Raw genomic sequence first — 21,589 nt, 5'->3', positions numbered from 1 at the left:
CATCACTTTAAATCTAGCCTGGAGATTCCCCAAATCCGAAAGATTAAGGGTCTGGCTACTAATAATGTAATGGCCCAACTTGAGGGGCGGCACCAAGCATGCATTTGAAAATCTGACTGCACGCAATTGGATAACGCTAAACAACCAATGTTAACTGACTGATTCCGGACTTCGATGCAATTGGATAATACTACGACTGTCATCTCTTTAGCTCGCCTCTGGTCCGCCTATATCAGATACAGATGTGATTGGTTTCCCGCAATGCAAGGGGCAAAAGTAACGTGCATTATTACTCATTGCCAGAGTCTCTCGCTGAGCAAATTTATGTTGTGCTCCTGCAAGAAATCTGGATTCGAAGGGTACTTTAAATCCAGGCCCACCTGTTCTCTCTGGCCTTCTCTGCCCGAACATGCTATGCTCGTTTTCTGTGTCCTACTGTTCCTTGTTTAATGTGTAGAAGTATGTGTATTTTATTTTGATTTACTTTTATTTTATTTTATTTTTCTTTCTGTTTTGAAAAAAGAGCTTTGGTCTGTGTAAGCTGTGTAAATGTGCTATAAAATAATTATTTACTTATACTTATTTATATTTACTTATTATGACCGCCGCGCAGCGAAGCGGCGAACATATAGGTTTAGTCAGAATTTTTTTCTTTTTTTTTTTTTCGCGATGCCCAAATTTCCGTCAATGATTCCCGGGACACTGAAAGACCGGGTACACGAAACTTGGTGGACATGTAACCCCACATGGATAGCATGGAACCATCGTTTTTTCGTTTTGATCTGTAGCCCCCCGCTGAATTGGACCCCGAAAGGAGGGTAGGGCAGACACAGTTTTCTGTGAATATCTCGAAAACCGTAGGGTTTAGGAGGACCATTTTTTTTTTTTGTATGTTGATCTCAAGGGGCCATGTCAACCCATTCCATAACCACTCATTTCATGTATAGCGCCACCTAGTTAAACACAAAAAGTAAAAATGAGGTGGTGTAATTGAAGGTATCTGTGACCTAACATAGTCAAAACTGCACGAAATTGGAAGTGTAGGATCATTATGACACCCTCTGTATGCACGCCAAGTTTTGTGGAATTCCGTTCATGGGGGCCACACAATAAATTAATTTATGTTACTATACACCAACTGGCCTGTAGGTGGCCGGAGACAGTTTTCTGTGAATATCTCGAGAACCGTAGGGCCTAGGAGGTCCACCTTTTTTTTGTATGTTGGTCTTAAGGGGCATGTCAACCCATCCCATTACCACTTATTTCATGTATAGCGCCACCTAGTTAAAAATTAAAAGCAAAAATTAGGTGTTTTCATCTCAATATCTCTGGCTGACAAGGTCAAAACTGCACGAAATTAAAAGTGTAGGATCATTATGACACCCTCTGAATGCATGCCAAGTTTTGTGTACTTTCGTTCATGGGGGCCTTACAATAAAATAATTTATGTGCACATTTAGTGACGACGCCAACAAGGATTCCCCGGACACTGAAAGACCGGGTACACAAAACTTGGTGAGCATGTACCCCCACATGGATAGCATGGAACCGTCATTTTTTCGTTTTCATCTGCAGCCCCCGCTGGACTGGACCCCGAAAGGAGGGTAGGGCAGACACAGTTCTCTGTGAATCTTTTATGGTATGTTGGTCTCAAGGGCCCACATCAACCTGGCTCATAATCACTCATTTGTGATTTGCCCCCGGTAAAAATGAAAATCAGTAGGATTAAAAGAAAGCCAAAATAAATATTCATCATCATCATCATGGCTGCATTTTCAGTATTGGCGAGAAGTAGTCGCTTTATCCACTAGATGGCGATCATTGCAGTGAGACGTAATTTTGTTGGAAGTTAAAAGTGGGTTGAAAAAACAATGGACGCTTCATACAAGGACTGTAATTTACCGCAGCTTAACATCTAATAAGGATAGGGGCGATGTTCACATGAAGTGTAATTCCCATTTCTTCTTGAAGCGAAATAAATCTGAGGATGTTTATCGGACATGCTTGGTTTTACTGCAGGTAATGTTAATCTTGTAATATCAATAAGGACCTAGGTAATGTTACCGTTAGCGTTGGTTGAGTGATGGAGGCATTTGATTTATTGCATTTGTAGAAAACTATAAATGCGGTTATACCAAGCAAATGTATAGCAGCACTGTTTGTATCTTTCGACTGTCATTTATTGCACGTGCTACAAAAAAATCATTCTGTGCAATGGAAGATTTACCAACGTTACACCGGTCTGATACAGTTTTGCCTATACATGCGGAGACTGAGACGCCTGTTTATTTTGTTTTAAGTGCGTGCAGGGTGTGAGAGGGGAATCGATGTGCTTTGATTACAGCTTGGTAGTTGTAGTCTGTGAAATTAAAAAAGCACGCGGTGTGTGAAGTATCCAAACAATGACACCTTCATTTCATTATGGCTGCTTTAGCAAAACACCTTAAGCTACTGTGTAGTGGGTCCCATTTAGAAGTGGCTACTTCATTCGCGCTTTCCTTGACTCATGGAGCTGCGTGAATGTTATTACAACTTTTCGCCACGATATGACAGTTTAAGTCCGCTTGATACTGTAAGGCGTAAGCCATTGGTTTCCAAAGGAGATTTTATTTGTGTCGCCAGCATAGCCTATTGACAATTTATGTTGTAAATAGGCCTACCTTATAATCCTACCTGTAGTGTAGGGAAGCTAACAGCTTTCTATTAGGATCTAGTTTGTTAGTTACTGTTTTGTCATAACTCCCTGATGCATTTTTGCATTTAGAATAGCCAGAGCGTGTATATCTCAATCGGAAAATTAAACAATATCGGGTGCCTATGGACTAGGCTGGGTGAACCCAGCCTGATCTGCCCGCTATTTATTTTTTGATTTCTTAAAAGATTGAGCTTGGTCTGATGAAAGCCAGACTAGCCATGGACCTCAGTTAAACAATGCAAGGGAACACGAATCAGCCTATATTTGCACTAACAATAACGGACAAAAGCTCTTCAACTTTGGCCCGTTAAAATGTGTATGAACAGTCTAGCGACGCATTTCATCAAGGCCCATTTGGACATGTCAGTTATTTGCACCACTGGTTAGATGTAAAACAGCATTTCGTTTCAGACTAGGCTACTGTTACTTAATTTGTGCATTAACAATAACGTTTCAGACTACTGTTACTTAATTTGTGCATTGACAATAAAGTATTACATGAACTAAAGATGACTAAAATCTTATGTAGAAGAAGAAACATTCACAAAAAATACATCCCATCCAAAAATGACCTTTGTTTTTGATAGCTGTTGAAAACGCATGGAACTGACAGAGATGTTTTTGTTTAAAAATACATAATAAATAAATAAATAAATAAATAAATAAATAACATTATGCTGATACCTTTTGCTTTTCCCAAATACAATGTAGCCTACAGGTGTAAGTGACCTTTCATCAATCCAGTTGCAATGGATGAACTGTGATGAACTGCCCTACTTGTGATTGTTTAGAGATTTTAAAGGTTTTATAACAATTCTACATCTTCTTTGGCTATTCTACGATCTATTCACCTTTTCAGCACCAGTAGGGTACTTTCTGTGCAGCCGCACACACACACTCAGGCATGCCAAACAAGCATACACAAAAGTTTCAAGAGTGGGGGATGGAGTAAAATATGGAGACAAATTGAAGTGTGATTTATTTTCGCGGAACGGATGCACAGGACTGGGCGGCGGTCATATTTTGTACCGCTATGCGGTACATCTAGTTTACTTAATTGCTACTTACCCATCCTCCTGCCATGCTGGCTACAGGTCAAGGATGGTTGGTAGCTCAGTCCTTGTGATGCTTTGAGCTGAACTGACCATCATCTGCAAAGCTTGGTCATGCAGTGCTGTTGCCGTACCATGCTGTGATGCTATAATCAGGAGGTGTTTCTTTAATTTATATTGACTTTATATGATTTATACTTTTATTTCCTTTGTTTTATATTTTTCTCTATGTCTACACTAATACACACTTAGTCAGAATTCTAACCATTTCATTTTTTTATAGGCCTATTGTGATTGTTTGATAGTTGCATGTGCATTTTATTTGCATTTGATTTGATTTACAGTAATTTCAGTATAATCTGAAACTGCGGGTTATTCACGGTCCATGGTTCAGACTGGGAGACTGGCTGGGTTCAATGCGCAACGTCATAGGATCAAATTAGTTTTGTGAACTATACTGAGATTTTTGATATATTATTTCAGTATATTGTCATGTAACATTATTTTAGAAGTTACCAGTTAATTGTCAAGCATCAAAGACATCAAAGGCAAGTGGGCTGCAGGTTTGTAACAGAGTTGTAGCTCACGCACCTTTCAGTACACCATGCAATCCAAGCCAAATGCTGCCATCAGGGGGCACAAGAGAGCAAGACGGGCACAAGAGCGCAAGACAAGCACCCTGAGGGTTTGTCTTCAAACTGGGGGCGAGTTCGACGGCGATATAAATGGACTCTGAAATGGGTGAGGCCTTGACCTTGTGAAGTGAAATTAAATAAACCAATCACATGCAACCAGTGTTACAGTTTTTCTCAGTGGTTTTTCCATATTTCTCAGATCAGAATTGAAATCATCAAAACTGACTCCATAGTCCATCCACTCCATCACTTGTGCACATCATTCAAGCAGTTCCTCACCATCTTGTACAAACAGCAATACTTTAGTATGTCCATGCAACTGATTTTGTACAAATGTCTGCGTTTTTTTTTTTTTTTTTTTAATTTTCAATTGCTAATGTCATGTTGGTCAAAATGCACAATACTGGTCCCCTGCTGAATAGTCCTAGTACCTATAAAACAAATTGGCCTTATTTCATCGTTTGTATCATTACATGCAAATGTGTTCAACTAGTTGTCATAATTTGTTGTCACAATTTGTTGTCTGTCTGCATATATACATATTATACGTCAGGATGAAATGTACAGTGAGATGTACAGTGGTGCAAAGCTCTTACCAAGGGGTGTTTTACTGTATTCTGGCACTTTTGCACAACAGTAAAAATATATCCACTCTCTTGCAATCATCCCCCTCCAAACATGTTGTTCATTAGAAAATACGGAGTAAATTGTCATATTGACAACAAGACAAACAGTTTGACTGTCTTGACATAAACAATGGCATTTCTAAGAGTCAGTTTGATTGCCCTGACAGTTTCATTGTTCTAAAACAAAGCATTTTGAGCAAAATACATGTTTTTGCAGGTAATACACTATGTGGTGCAAATAACTTTCGTTCTGACTCTGCCCAGTTCATGCATCTGCGTCTGTTGGCAAAACACGCTGTCAAACTCGCACCCTTAAGATGGTAAATAAGCATTTGTGACATGTGAAAACAAAACATAAAACCACTTGACGACTTTGCTTAGATTGACTAGTTCCTCTGAAAACAGTTTGTCCGTTGAAAGGCACTTTATACTATCTGTGACATCTGTATGGCAAAGGAGGAAACCACACTCAGAGGCTGATGCTTCAAACGTGTTGTATAAAACTTTAAGCCGAAACCAACATTTCTATCATTAAAGCTGTTAAGGCCTTAGAACAGAGACTGGGAAGTTTAGCATCTTCAGTGTTCTCAGTGTGAAAAGTCTTCAGTATGTAAATCTTCACACACACACACACACACCAGCAGAGTGGCTTTAATTTAGCCAGTAATTAAACACCAAGAGATGTAGTCAGTTGTTTTTACATGTTAGAACTGATTCTATGAAGAAAATTTTTTTTTTATATGTTTTAATGTTTACAAATGATCTGCTCTGCTCTCTACATCTGAAGAGGTAAAACAATGATTGAGTGAAACAATGCAATAATGGCAATAAATAAATGGTTTACTTCTCTTTTCATCAAGGAAGTCAACAGTTTAAGATTACCAAAATGTCAAATTAAATACAGTGGAAAAATTAATAATTTTACCCTTAATGGTGGAAATATTTTTGCTTTGGAGGATGCAGTGAGAGAAGTATGTTTAGTGCTTCGAACGGCTAGTCATGTCACACATCAAAGCCACCCTACCCCCCCACCCTGGACCCCTTCCAGTTTGCATACCGAGCCAAACGATCCACGGAGGATGCAATCTGCTCTGCCCTCCATCCAGCTCTCACCCACTTGGACAATAAAGACTCATATGTGAGAATGCTGTTCATAGACTTCAGTTCAGCATTCAATACCATAATACCACAACAACTCATCAGCAAACTGGACAAGCTAGGATTCAGCACCTCCCTCTGCAACTGGCTGCTGGACTTCCTGTTGCAGAGACCACAAGCAGTACGTGTCGGGAACAACACCTCAAGCACTCTGATCCTGAGCACGGGGGCCCCGCAAGGATGTGTGCTCAGCCCCCTGCTCTTCACACTGCTAACACATGACTGTACAACCACTCACAGCTCCAACCATCTGGTGAAGTTTGCGGACGACACAACACTGGTGGGCCTCATCACTAAGGGCGATGAGGCTCACTACAGAGAAGAAGTAGACCTGCTGGCCAAATGGTGCACAGACAACAACCTCCTGCTGAATATCAGCAAGACCAAGGAGATTGTTGTCAACTTTCAGAAAGGCCACAAACAACTGCCACCACTGTCCATCGACGGAGATGCTGTGGAGAGAGTGAGCAGCACAAAATTCCTGGGGGTGCACATCAGCGACGACCTCTCCTGGACCACCAACACAGCATCACTGGCGAAGAAAGCCCAGCAGCGCCTCTACTTCTTGCGCAAATTTAAGAAGGCAAGTGCCACACCTCCCATCATGACCACATTCTACAGAGCATCACAGTGTGGGGCGGAAGCTGCACAGATCAGAACAGGAAGACCCTCCAGCGCATTGTTAACACAGCTAAGAGGATCATTGGAGCACCACTCCCCTCCCTGCAGGACATTTACACCACCCGCCTTACCCGCAAAGCACTAATGATTGTCAAGGACACAACCCACCCTGCACACGAACTGTTCAGCCTCCTGCCCTCTGGAAAGAGGTACAGGAGCCTCAAAGTCAAAGTCAAAGTCAAAGTCAGCTTTATTGTCAATTTCTTCACATGTTCCAGACATACAAAGAGATCGAAATTACGTTTCTTACTATCCCACGGTGAAGACAAGACATATTTTACCAATTTAAGTCCACAGACAAACATAACATTCAAGTAAAACAAAAAAGTAAGTAAATAAGTAAATAAGAGGGCACATATGATAATGAAAAAAATAAGAGCAGCAAAATTTGGTTGAAATTGTGCATAGACAGTCAATAAAATACTAGTGCAAAGTCAGGCCAATAAAAGGCTTGGGTAGTTCTGTTTGACCTAAGTAAGAAAGAAAGTGGCATAGTGGTGCAAGTTATGTAAGAGCAGCAGAAGTGTTGGTTTTCAGGACAACAACAACAAGTTGTAAAGTGTACAAGTGTGCAAGTGGAGTAGTGCAGGCGGCCATTGTGGGTCCAATGTCCAGGATGTTATGTAGCTGAGGGTGGAGGGGAGAGGAGGGAGAGAGTTCAGCATCCTTACAGCTTGGTGTATGAAGCTGTTGGTGAGTCTGGTAGTGCGGGAGCGCAGGCTTCTGTACCTCTTCCCAGAGGGCAGTAGATCAAACAGATTGTGAGCGGGGTGACTTGCATCACTCACAATTTTGGTCGCCTTGCGGGTGAGGTGGGTGGTGTAAATGTCCTTCAGGGAGGGGAGTGAAGCACCAATAATCCTTCCAGCTGTGTTCACTATGCGCTGCAGGGCTTTCCTGTTGTATTCAGTGCAGCTTCCGCCCCACACGGCGATACAGCTGGAGAGGATGCTCTCAATGGTGCCTCGGTAGAATGTGGTCATGATGGCTGGTGGAGCACTTGCTCGCCTGAGTTTCCGCAGGAAATACAGGCGGCGCTGAGCTCTCTTCGCCAGTGATGCAGTGTTGGTGGTCCAGGAGAGGTCTTCACTGATGTGCACCCCCAGGAATTTGGTGCTGCTCGCTCTCTCCACCACAGCACCGTCGATGGTCAGTGGCAGGTGTTGGGTGTGACCTCTCCGGAAGTCAACAACAATCTCTTTGGTCTTGCTGACGTTCAGCAGGAGGTTGTTGTCCCTGCACCACGTGGTCAGATGGTCGACCTCCAGCCTGTATTGAGTCTCGTCGCCCTTGGTGATGAGACCCACCAGAGTTGTGTCGTCAGCAAATTTCACTATGTGATTGTTGCTGTAGGTTGCAGTGCAGTCATGCGTCAGCAGGGTGAAGAGCAGCGGACTGAGCACGCAGCCTTTGGGGCCCCTGTGCTCAGTGTGATGCTGCTTGAGGTATTGTTGCCAACACGCATTACTACTTGGGGCCTCTGACAGAGGAAGTCCAGTAGCCAGTTGCAGAGGTAGGTACTGAGTCCCAGTTTGTCAAGTTTGCAGATGAGTTGTTGTGGTATTATGGTGTTGAATGCAGAACTGAAGTCTATAAACAGCAATCTCACATATGAGTCTCTTTTTTCCAGGTGGGTGAGGGCTGGGTGGAGGGCAGAGCAGATTGCATCCTCTGTAGACCGCTTGGCTCGGTATGCAAACTGGAAGGGGTCCAGGGTGGGGGGGGAGAATGGATTTGATATGTGACATGACAAGCCGCTCAAAGCACTTCATGATGATGGGTGTCAGTGCCACAGGGCGGTAGTCATTGAAGCAGGATGGAGCAATTTTCTTCGCACAGGTATGATGGTGGCAGCTTTGAAACATGATGGGACGATGGCTTGCTTCAGGGAAGTGTTAAAGATGTCTGTGAAGACATCCTTAAGCTCCCCTGGCGCAGTCCTTCAGCCCGCGACCTGGGATGTTGTCTGGACCTGTTGCCTTCACGGGTGTTGATAGCAGCAAGTGTCCTCTTCACGCCTGTCGGCAGAGAGGCACAGGGGCTGCTCATGTAGAGGGGGATGGGTCTTCTGTGGGCAGGTGCTGTTTTGTGCTTCAAAGCGAGCAAAGAAGCGGTTCAGGTTGTTGAGCAGAGGGATGTTGCTCTCACAGCTCTGTGGCGCGGGCTTGTAGTCCGTGAGGGCCTGAATGCCCTGCCATAGGCTTTGTGCGTTCCTGCTGTCTTTGAAGTGGGTGGTTATCTTGTGAGTGTATTCCTTTTTTGCTTCCTTGATGCCACGGGACAGGTTGGCTCTCGCTGTTCTCATGCCAGCTTCATCCCCAGCTCTGTAGGCTTTGTCTCTGGCCCTCAGCAGCCTGAGGACATCCCCTGTCAGCCATGGCTTCCAGTTAGCCCGAGTGATGATGTCTTTTGTGTGGGTCACATCATCGATGCACTTGGTGATGTAAGAGGTTACAGTGTCTGTATACTCCTCTATGTCTGTCCGCTCCTGCACCACCAGACTTGCAAGTAGCTTCATCGACCAAGCAATCAGGATGCTGAACACTCTACCCGCTCTCCCATCACTGACAGCCCCCCCCCCACCCAACACCTCCCCAGGACCGCCCTGTGGAACTGCACTGTGACTGCGCAGCCTAACATGTTGCTGCTTCATATCAAGCCTGATATACTTGAAATGACTGCATATCAATGTAAATATACAGTACACACAAGCACAAGTTTAAACTTCATGTAAATGCTATCAATGTTATTTATCACTCTGCCACAATGCTGCTATGTAAATATACAACACAACTACATCTATTTTTTTGATATATATTCTATATTTCTATATTCTAATATATGTTCTATATTTCAGTCTCACACTTTAATGTCTGTATGTGGTATGTCTGTATATTTTTATTTTTTATTGTCTATGTCTATGTCTATGTCTAAAGTATGTCTATGTCTGTATTTAAAGTATGTCTATGTCTGCATGGGAAAGTAAGAAACGAAATTTCAATTCTTTGTATGACCAGTGCATGTAAAGAAATTGACAATAAAGCTGACTTGACTTGATGTTCTTCAGATGACTCAAATAAAGAGTGAGAGATTTGTATTATTTTCTTGACCAAAGAATTTGCGGTACTTGTTGAGACTTGATTATAGAGCCCACATTAGCGGGGCGTATGCACTTGCTAAAGACGTGCCTATTCTTGTGGCTTACAAAGACGGGTTCTTTTGTTGGACATGCTGGCTACTAGCCAGATGTTAGTGGTCTTCTCCTGAACATGTGGTCTCCTCAGTCCAAAGGGCATTTCTCCAGATGGATTGTGACTTGACATTAACATTTTAGCCAATTCCAGCCTATAGATTTTTATGTTTTTCCATTAACACTAGAATTCTCCAAGGAGCCTTTTTTTGTCCAAAAAGTGACCAATGGTTTGATCAGACACTGATGTACCTTGACCTTGGAGTTCACCTTGGAGGTTTTATTTTCTCTGTCTTTCAGTCTGTCCTTCTGTCCAGCACGGGCAGCCACACCCAGTGAGATTGGTTGTTCTATGCACCTTAAACTTGCGGATGTTCGCATACCCTTTACCTCGCACATGTTTGGATACCCTTTACCTTTAACATGCATGTCTATAATTTTCTCAGGCAGAACGCTTTCCTTTGATTTGTCTGGTTCATGTTCATTTATGTGCACACAATGATGCCAAACTTTAAGTAGGCTGAATGACTGAATACAATATGAAATACATACTACTAATTACTAACAAATCTATCTGGACCATTTTAGAATATCCTAAATAAACAAAAAATGGTGTCTTACAAACTTTCCTTAGCTGTACTCTATTAAAAAAGGCATGAAGCTATACATGCGAAAATTGCTTTGAAATGTATCACTTTTAAGGAAGAAATTCTTTCAATTCGGTGTGGTTTATGTACAGAAGGCATACACATTCTTTAGAACATCCGCAACAATAAGCCTGCTCATACATTTCCTGTGGAACGTCAGCTGTGTTGTGTTGTTTTGACCACAGGTACAGCAGTAATCAGAGAAATAAGTGATCGAGAAGATGACAAAATCATTTAAATTTCAGCATTGTGAACGGACAACAGTTGAACAGTGCTGTTTCCCTAGTTCCCTAGTCATTGGCTAAATTCAATTCGACCACAAGTTCTCATACTTACCCTCTGATGACCAATGATTGGTATCAACAAATTCAGCTACGACTGCTTGATTTCAGTTTAAAAATGCCCTCCTACTTGACAAATTGGTGCTTTAAAGATGAGTATGTGGAAGCTTTTTGAGGAAGGAAACGGCAAGTTGATGATGTTATCAGTGTCAGCAGATTTGTATAACCTTACTTCTATTTAGAGTTTTCACAGTAACCCATGTCTATTTGCCAAAGTGTCAATCACAAGTTTAAGCACATTTTCTTTCTGAAGCTTTCTGTTGCTGGTTCCTTTAGTTTAATTTAAAGATTTTAATTTGTAACTTTAAAGCAACACCAAAGAGTTTTTTGTACCTTAAAATAATGTTTCCAAAATCGTTTCAGTGGTTCATCAACTCGTAACAGGGTGAACGGCACTTCTGCATTTGCTTCGCGACCCTCTATCGGCTATAACCTCACTATGCAAGTTTGCGAGATCGGGTAGCGGATCTGTAGTTCGATGGAATGAGACATAAGAAACTACATGTCGCAATACATCATACTTTCATAAAATCATGCAACATACTCTACCTTGTCTGTAGACATTGTTATTTCCAAAGACAGTGCTGGATAAACAAATGCCATGCATGCGACAGGAAAAGTGCTTTGATGTTGCTTTAATATATATTGACTGCAGACTTCAGACTGTTAATGAACACTGCATGAGTATCACCTACTAATAAGAGGATTCATATGAGGATCATACACATTGTAAAGACACACTGCATATTTAAATGCAAGTGGCATTTGAACTTGAAGTTTTCGTTCCCATTTGAAAGGGGAAACAAATTGTTGTTAGACTTTTATTCCAAGTTTGTGGGCCTCAACCTCATTATAGTAGGCTATACTTGTTTCCTCACAGAGTTGTAAGACATTTAAGTGAAGTTGCCCAATGACTGTCATATGTTTGTGGACATTGTCACAAGCCCAAAATGTATGATGCTTTTCAGGTTTTTTTGAAAGATTTAGTCATCACTCTTTAAACAAATGTGTTAAAAACAACACCAACGGTGTAGTCCCTATCTGGACACAGAGATGTGTGAAAAACAACTTAAGTTGTGTTATTTTCAACACATCCGTTTTAAGTGTTAGGGTGAGTTGACTGCTGTGATGACACCAGCTCAGTCAGAGTCAGTCTATGTGTAAAAGGCATGCACTTACTTACCATACTTGCCTTGCAAAAGGATGAGCAGATGCATGCCTTCTCCCCATTTTTTTTCAACACAGGAAAAGACACGACTGAAGCAAAGCACAACAGAGCTGACAATGTGTGACACACAAAACAACACGTTAAACCACATCCCTTTGGCAGATAAGTCACCATGTGTCACAGCCATACATCACTTCCTTTAAGCATACAATTAGGTGAGAAAAGTCGCCACTCTTCTTGTGTCTTCTCAGATTCGTTTTACAGCACTATAAAGGACTAAAATGGACACTGTGGTAACAGTGTTGGCGTTGAGCGTAATGGAATGACACAGACACATTTAGAACTGAAGGAGCAGTCACATGCAGCAAAGCTTGTAAGTTTGTACTTTCGACAGCTGACCACATCAAACGTGTTTGACTTCAGGCCTAGTATTTAGTTTGAGCAAGGTCAGTTGCCTGTGTGGTAACACAGTGTGCAAAAAGCTTTCAGTAGCCATGTGAAAGTACTGGGTGTTGAGACAGGACCTGCAGTACATCAATGGCCACTGTAATGTATGTCTATACAGTTTGTTCTTACTTTTTACAATTAGCTTAGCTTAACTTTAGATAACCTTAAACCATGGTAATAGAGATCATGTACATTGATCTGCTTATCGAAGTGAGCTTGTCAGGCTCAGTGTCTTACATTTTTTGATATGCTTTTGCATAAATACTATTTTTATTATTGATTGCACTGAATAAAGCTGAATAAGTTCACCTTAATCCTTGTAACATGTTCAGGTCACGTTTTCAATGTCTGCCAAAAGAAAAATTATGCTTGGCTCATTTTCTGTGAAGTGTGAAGAACATAAAAGATAACTGATTTTCATTGACCCCCCCCACACACACACACATACTGTAACTATTACATATGTGGTGTTTGGATGTGTGTGTGTGTGTGTGCGTGTCTGAATGTAGGTGTCTGTGTGCGGGAATGTTGTCTTTCTGCACCTGCTATTCCCACACTAAGTTACAAAATGTTTATATTTCAAGCCCTCGCACCTGTTCTGAATAAGTTCTAAGAAATAAGCATAATGATCAAAAATCTTATTTCTAATTTTTATCCCACCCATACCCTATTTATAATTAAATTCTGAATTCATTCTGAAAATCAGTCATATGATCAGAAATGTGATCTCACAGATATAAATGGCAAATATGAATGATAAATGATGTCTATATCATTGGTATTTGAGCTATAGTAAACACCTTATTTTACATAAATTGTTATGGCTGTATTGATTTAAAAACCTAATAATGTGGTGGGTCCACCAGACCCGGGAACATTGGCTGAGTAACAAAAATATGAACACCTTACAAGGGTTAACCACAATGATGGAAGATTATGTGCCTCCAAGTTTTGTAATGTTAGAAATATTAGGAAAATATTATGGCAGGTGTTGTTAATAAGATTGTTATAAATATTAAAAATAAGACCATACATTCAAGTCATCAATAACAAATGAGAGTTTTTATAATTGATGCATGATATTTATTTTTCAAATATTTATAAACAAATTCACACTCTTCCTATTCACACATTTCCAATAAAAAAATACTGTTGTGGGTGGGGTACACAAAGTAAACATTCTGAGCACGTGTCAGCACTGGCAGAGACACCATTCTGTCTATTAAAACAACACCATGGAGTTTTTCAACCTTCATAATATATTTCCAAGACCCTTGTGATGGTACATCGACTTACAATAGGTTGAATGACACGTCTGCCATAGCCTGACGGGGTCTGTATCGCTTTTACTGGCACTACGGAACTTCGGGGTTCTGGTAGTAACCCGAGCACAAAAAGAACTTAAAAATTCGACTGCTTTACGGCATACCCCCCAAAAAAAAAAAAAAAAATGCACGTGTATCCCCTGGTGTAACCATGACAGATTTTACGACAGTAGTAGAAGACAATACTGTTTCCCAACTGTAGGGGGACCCCGAGAGCAAAACTTACATGGTGTTGCTTTAAAAGATTGGGTATGATCAAAATGAGTTTTAACCCATTATTTCAAGGTTGATAAACTATAATGACTTACTTTGAATACAGTAATATCCTGTATATTAGCCACATCAAAGATTCTACTGCGCTCCGCTCTAGAATCTTTGAGTCACATTGTGTATAAACCACAGGACCAGAGGTGTAAAAGTCTGGCTTCAGAAAGTCAGAGTCCTATCACATATTTGTTCCAACCATTCACTAAACCAGCTGATTCAAACTGGTACAACTCCTCAACCAGGTAGATCATCTAACTAGCTAAATCACCTGTACAGGTAGAATTAATATAGGACTTTTACTTTCTGAAGCTGGACAACTCTGTGCAAGACAGGGTTTAAATGCAAATAATAATAATAATAATAATAATAATAAATCCTGTATTAACTGCACCATTGTATTAACCGCAGTGCCCAATACGCCCCTTTTTTGGGAAAGCAAGCTACCATCATGTCATTGATTCTAATGGGAAAGACGGCTAGCAGTCACAGTTTGCTTTCCCCGAAAAGGGCGCGGGACGTGTAACGAATTCAAAGTTCCCAGATGTACCGCTGTAACATAAAGCTCAATGGATCAGAATCAGATTGGGTTTTAATCAAGAAGAATGAAGAAAAGAAATGCCTTCCCAGGTGTAGCCCGGCCTTGTGTATTAACCTCAAGCTGAAGAAATTTGGCAAAGTCAATGTATAAACCTTGGTTAATAGTCAGGAAATGACAGTATTATCTTCAATAATGTATCGATTCAATGCACATTATTTTGGTTGTTATGTAACAGCAATGGCAATGTTGGCACTATCATGCACCACCGAGATGCCATCCTACCTATTATAAGTCTGTGCACTGCACCATCAAAAACAGTAAGCAATGCCTTAATCATAATGTGTTTTAAGGGAGACATGTTCTCCAGCAATATTCAAATATGCGCAAAGTGCCATTACACAACCTGAGTTTTGGTGAAATGAGAGACGAATAAGAAGAGTCTTAGTAATCCAGTTGTCGGGCCCCCTTCCTCCTGGGCTGTGGCAATGGCGGTACTGCCTCGTCGTCATCCTCCATGGGGGGCGGCGGGGCCCGAGGCCTGGGCTGTCTCACCGCTTGAGGGGCTGCTGGGCTGGTCTCCCCCGTTGGACCCTGGAGGTAACCCTCCTCGTCAGGAGTTGGGGGCACTGGTTGACCCCGGGCAGTCTGCTTTGGTCGTGGACGTGAATTGGTGCCGATGTACTGGAGGTTGGCCAGCCGCAGCTCCTCCTCATCTGGAGAGATTAGAGAAAAATGTGCAGTTGAAACATACTGAATTTTAATTTCCCCTTGGGGATCAATAAAGTATCTATCTATCTATCTACTGAATGTGGTTACCTGTAATGAGCAGTGAGACTTAAAGAGAAAAGGAGCATGCATTGTGAACTCTGGACAGCCAAGGTGATTTGGTCACACTTTTTACTTGGATGGTCTTCTATAGAATATCTACAGATGCTCTGATTATTAAACATCTGTTATAAGCTGATGGCTGATATAAACAGCCATTTATGGTTAAGGTTAGGGTTATGGGTTTGGTTTGGTTAAGGTGGTATTCAGTCCGTAGTTAAAAAATAATTGCATTTCAACAGTAATGCCTCTGTAGTCTACAAATAACAATATTTATTTATCATATATTATAAATACATTTATATGATGCTAAAGTGCTTTACAGTTTTTGCCAATTGCTTACACACTTTGCAGAATTTGGCTCATTGTTTCCCTGCACTCTACACACAACCCACAACATAGCACACATAGCAACCCACAACACACACATAGCAACAACTCACATTTATGTCAAAGTGAAACTTTGCAGTTGACACGTAACAATCCTTTCTCAGCATTTAATTCTTGCAATGGAATACAAAGTAATAGTACAGACAGGGACCAGCTCCTTACAGTATGAAGCCTATTTTTGCTAGTTCCAATCCCCTCCAAAAAATGCGAGTACAGCTTTTTCAGTTGATGTAGCTAAATATCCAATCAGCAAAATACATCAATAACAAGGCCATTGACCCATTATCGACGCAAACAGGACTGTTTCAGGTGTTCACATGGAGAGTGTCTTTTGTTGCTTTGAGTATTGTTTGTGATCAGTTGAGACCTCTTGAGGTATTATGAGCAAATGCACTAGTAATTGTGATATGAAACCATACTTTTGAACTACTACAATCACAACCTGGTATCAGCAAATACAGGCCATGATTTCTGGCAAAGCAACAACCAAATATGTCATTGTGACCTTGGGGGTTTTTCCGGAAAGCGTTGTTGAACAGTTACCAAAGTTGTTGCTACACAGATAAATGATAAATGGTAAATGATTCAGGGACATATTGGATATTCTCAGCAGCATAATGCCTGCTGAAGTATCCTAAATTTTTGGGAAATGCAATCCAGAGAAGGTTTCAGATGGAACTAGAAACTCTGTTTCAGGAAGTTCAAAATGATCCCACACATTTGCCATATTGAATAATTAACATGTCTGTGTGTGTGGACTAGGCTGTCAGATAACTCTGAATACTAACAGCAACAGGATACATGTCAGGGCAAAGCACTAGCAGTAGGTTAGACCAAGGTACCAACAGCATCAGACTACTTTTCAAAGTAACGGACCAACCTTAAGTATTGGTATTTACACCTTAGTGTCAATTTTCAATGTACTGGATAGATACAGTACATGTGAAAAATGGGCCTTTCAGCTCAAGTCCACACAGTATGGTGTATTTACACTTTAGCACCAATTTTCAATGTACTGGATAAAGTAGATGCACCTCTGCCTTTGCCATTGCATTAGTCCACACATTCCTGCATGGTACACAAAGTTACATTCTGCAATATACCAGATGTTCCAGGCACACAGTGGCAATAACAGAGATGTGTACCATCAAAATGAGTCTGAACAAAAAAAAAAACAATTTCTTTAAAGGCACCATTAACAATTTTTGACCTTAACACAATGTTTCCAAAATCATACACACATTGCCTCATAACATGACGATCGGCACTTCTGCCATTGTGTGACTGTCAGAGCAAAGTGTTGACAGCACAGAGCTCATAGGGAAATATCTTCTCAACTGAATTGATTGTGGCTACTGACTGATTTGTCTGGAGGCTATGGCACATTGCAGTACTTTTTGATTTGTTAATATGGACAGCAAAATCAGTCATATGAAAGATGAGAGAAAATGCAGAGTGAATTTGGTGGACATGAGTTTTGTTGATTGCACAACAAAATGGGGTGTTCATATTGAATGTTCACAGATAGTCAAACAGGGGCGCGTTTCCTAAAACCACAGTTGCCAACTAAGTTAGCAACTTTGTTGGTTGCAACGCAATTTCCCATTGCCAACCAACTAAGTTGCTAACAGGATAGCAACTATGGGTTTAGGAAACTAATTTCTTGTCAGATCCTTGAAATCGTCTGTTGTCATATAATTATTTTAATACTGTTTTTCCTACATGGGTTATCATTCTCATGGATATACAAGAAGAAAAACAGAATTGATAATGGGATGACATAAAATGTCTGAATGAGAGCAACCTAACAGACTTTTCCTCCCTGATGAACAGACAGATCAGGACACTGTGTGTGATGTGGGTAAAGAGGCTGTACCCTCACAATGCTCATGTGGTCTGCACAACAGGATGTGAAAAGACAATGACAGAGAGGGGGAAAAGAGAGAAATGAAGAGAGAGAGAAAGAAAGATAGTTAACCTCGTAGCCTCCTTTTTCTTCTGCGATGGTTCTTGCAGCAGATGGCGATCAGAGACACGATCAGGACCAGCAGCAGAAATCCACCACCAGCAATGATTCCAATCATCACCCACTTGTTATAGCCAAACAGCAGGTTGCCATCTTGAGAACCAGCTAGGCCGGAGAGAGAGAGAGAGAGAGAGAGAGAGAGATTTAAAGGCCTGACAGTTCATTTCAGCAGTGACTGAGTATTCTCTTATTCTGTAAATCGCTTTAGACAAAAGCGCCTGCTAAATACCTACCATAATCATAGCCATCTCTATACATACATATGTGCCACAAGCAATGATTGCAGTTTTAAATTCGATTTTAAACAACTTAATAGATATCAGTATGAAAATGATCAAATCACACATGCGGGCGCGCACACGCAGACGCACACACACACACTTTCACATATCCATACAAGCAAATTACCAGGATTTTAAATGTGCTATGTTATATATCAGTGTGTTAAAAATCTTCTTGAACACCTTAATAGATAACAGTACAAAAATTATCCAATTAGACACACATTATGCACTTATAGATTCTTCGATACATATATTTACCAGAGCCTCCACATGATATGATTTCTTCATTACTGTCTTGCTTGTTGAGACTATTGCTTAGTCTGCATTTGTAGCTGTCCTTTTCCCCACGCTTCGGTGGCTTTAGAGGGTTAGTCTTGTCTGGTAATTCTTTATTGTTGTGGACCCATGAGAATTTGATGTCCTTAGGGAAGCTCTTAGGCTCACAGCGGAGGGTTGCCACACCTGATGATGAACATTCCACCTCCAACTTTGGGACTGGGGCTTTGGCTAGAGCAGATCCATTCACACATTATTTGGGTTTTGTCATTAAGAAGATCATAACAATGGATAGTTCATGTGTAAAATGTGACAACTTTATAGACAATTAGTCACTGTTGTGCCATTTTGATTAGGTTGTACTTACACAAGACACAGAGTATCACAGAGTGAGTTTTAATTGATTGTCCATTGTTGTTATAATGTTCAGCTTTGCATTTACCAGCCATTGACTTGGAAATATTTGTCAGAGTAAGGGAGCCTTGCTTGTCCACATTTGCAGTTGGATTAACAATTCCCTTCCTCCGTTTATAAGTGAGTTTGTCATTACATTTCCAGACCAGCATATCTTCATCTTGTTGAGGTGAATTCAATGTAATGGTATAGGATGCCCCCTCCAATGCACATGGAAGCTCTGTGTACTCTGTGAGAGAAGGAAAAATCATAAGATCAGTGACAGAAAATACACAGTAATTTTAATTTGATGAATCACATTAAAATGTATACTTTTTGACCAATTCATGATAAGGGAAATGGACAAGTGCATACCTTGCGAATTCACTAAATTGACTGACAAGTTCATGTATAGCTCATTACCAAGACCATGTTTAAGCAGTGAACTGTTATGCTGTTTGTGGTTTTGTGTTAGTTTCTGGCATTTTATATAAATGTTTTCTGTGGGATCTCAGATAACAGTATTTTGACACAGATTAAGTTAGTACTGGTCTACAAATTACATGAGCATGATTTGGCTTGATGTGTCAATGTTTAATGTAATTTAATTAAACTCTCAAGCAGGTTAAAGGTATATTCAAATTACTTTGTATACAGTAGCCTACTAAAACACATTAACACAAGAAATTAATCAAACCACACAAAGCCTAAATTAGTGAATCGTTAAAACTGAAATCTAAACAAATCATTACTCACCTTGGTTTGCATTTAAACCAAGAATATAAAGACACAAAAACCCCAACAAAAAAGCAATTTGGAACTTCATCTTCTCATGTCCTTTAGAAGCGCAAGTGCTAGGTTAGCTAAGAGAGATAGTTTCCTGTGTGTGAGTGTGTATGCTTGCAAGTGTATGTGTGTGTGGGTGTATGCATGCTGGTGTATGGGTGAGTGTGAATGTGTGACTGCCTTTGAGTAGTAATAGCTCAAATAAAGAGGAAATGAATCTGTCAGTATGATCAGTGATAGACGGTCATCTTTAGGTTCTCGGTCTGCAATCTGTCTGTAAACTCCAGAAAAACAAACATATTCATTTCCCACCCACCTTAATTTACTGTACTGCGACCTGCTTTTTCCAAACCACAGCATACCATCTTGATTTTTACGTTTTTGCCCAAGCCCACTATATAGATGGCTTCTTAAAAACACTGGTCAGCTAAATTTGATCTATGTGGTGGTGGTTACTTAACAAAATGACCATGTTTAAAGCTCGGCATACCGCAAAGCAATATTTGCATGTTTCACTGAATATATGAGAATTCGCCACATGGCTAAAATGCCTCAGAGATGGGCATAAAGTAAGTGAGTTTGTGTTTCATTAAATAGGCAGAAGCAATCTGGAGTGTGTATGAGTTGCCGCCACCAATCATTGAGTTACTACTGACACCTAGTGACGCTCTGACAGGTGTGGAACAACTGAAACTGATGTACCACATTTGTCTCAATCTTCTACTCCCCCACTTTTGAAACTTTTGCGTATGCTTGTTTGGCATGCGTGTGTGTGTGTGTGTGCGGGGTGCACAGAAGCCTACTGGCGCTGCAAAGGAGAATAGATTTGTAGCACTAGCCAAAAAATGTGTAGCATTGTTCTAAAACCTTTAAAATATCTAAAAAAATCACAAGTAGGGCAGTTCATCACAGTTCATCCATTCCAACTGGACTGATGAAAGGTCATGTACACCTGTAGGCTACATTGTATTTGAGAAAAGCAGAAGGTATTAGCAAGATGTTTTAATTGTATTTATTTATTTATTAATTAATAAACAAAACGATCCCTGTCAGTTCCATGCACACAACATAAATTGTCACTAAACTATGCTGGCGACCCAAATAAAATCTCCTTTAGGAACCAATGGCTTACAGAATCAAGCAGACTTAAGCTGCCACCTCATGGCGAAAAGTTTTAATACATTTCACGCAGCTGCGTGAATCACAGAAAGCACGAATGAAGTGGCTACTTCTAAATGGGACCCCCAGTACAGTAGCTGAAGGTCTGTGGCTAAAGCAGCCATAATGAAAGTGTTATCATTGTTTGGATACTTTACACACACATGCTTTTTAATCGCATAGACTACAAATACCAAGCTGGAATCAAAGCGATTCCCCTCTCACACCCACACGCACTTCAAACAAACACACAGGCGTCTCAGTCTCACGCATGTATAACCATAGGCAAAACTGTATCTGCGTATCGGACCGGTGTAACGTTGGTAAATCATCCATCGCACAGAATGATTTTTGTAGCATGTGCAACAAATATGTGTACAGCCCTGCCCTTATGCCCTGGATAGATCTCTCAAAGTGCGCTCTAAAATATTTGGTTAAATGGAGATGTAGATCATCACAGGAGCGTTAATAAATCTACATTGCTGCGAGTTGACACATTTCACTTTGACGACTTTACTGTATGTAGTCAATTACGTCGTCTCAGCTAGTTACTTTACTTTGAGCCATGCTCTTCCTTACTTGAAACTAGTAAGGGGATGATGCCAAAAACCTCCCTTCCTACCAACCGGTGAATCCATCAAACTTCATGTCAAACTACAGCACGTTCATTGCTTTATCATG

General features: G+C 40.7%; 1 protein-coding gene across 1 annotated transcript; it reads right to left on the bottom strand.

Moving 5' to 3' along the window:
- Positions 1-14,074: 14,074 nt before the first annotated feature.
- On the bottom strand, positions 14,075-19,883 carry LOC125288603 (T-cell surface antigen CD2-like). The gene is made up of 5 exons (XM_048235096.1): positions 19,721-19,883; positions 18,939-19,214; positions 18,554-18,802; positions 17,964-18,116; positions 14,075-15,483 (listed from the first exon to the last, which is right to left on the bottom strand). Exons 1-5 carry the CDS (start codon positions 19,788-19,790, stop codon positions 15,212-15,214), a joined length of 1,020 nt encoding a protein of 339 aa, XP_048091053.1. The 5' UTR covers positions 19,791-19,883; the 3' UTR covers positions 14,075-15,211.
- Positions 19,884-21,589: the final 1,706 nt, after the last annotated feature.

The sequence above is a fragment of the Alosa alosa genome, chromosome 23 (genome assembly GCF_017589495.1).
Source record: "Alosa alosa isolate M-15738 ecotype Scorff River chromosome 23, AALO_Geno_1.1, whole genome shotgun sequence".
Lineage (NCBI taxonomy): Eukaryota > Metazoa > Chordata > Actinopteri > Clupeiformes > Clupeidae > Alosa > Alosa alosa.
The sequence above is the reverse complement of the archived record's forward strand: the minus strand, read 5'-3'. Positions and strand labels throughout refer to the sequence as shown.

Bases quoted from the DNA above. Each gene is read 5' to 3' on its own strand.
- LOC125288603 (XM_048235096.1), bottom strand. From the start codon at position 19,790: ATGAAGTTCCAAATTGCTTTTTTGTTGGGGTTTTTGTGTCTTTATATT. The intron at 19,215-19,720 runs GTGAGTAATGAT...CTTCTCTCACAG, and splicing joins TGGTTTAAATGCAAACCAAG to AGTACACAGAGCTTCCATGT. The intron at 18,803-18,938 runs GTAAGTACAACC...GATCTGCTCTAG, and splicing joins TGTGATACTCTGTGTCTTGT to CCAAAGCCCCAGTCCCAAAG.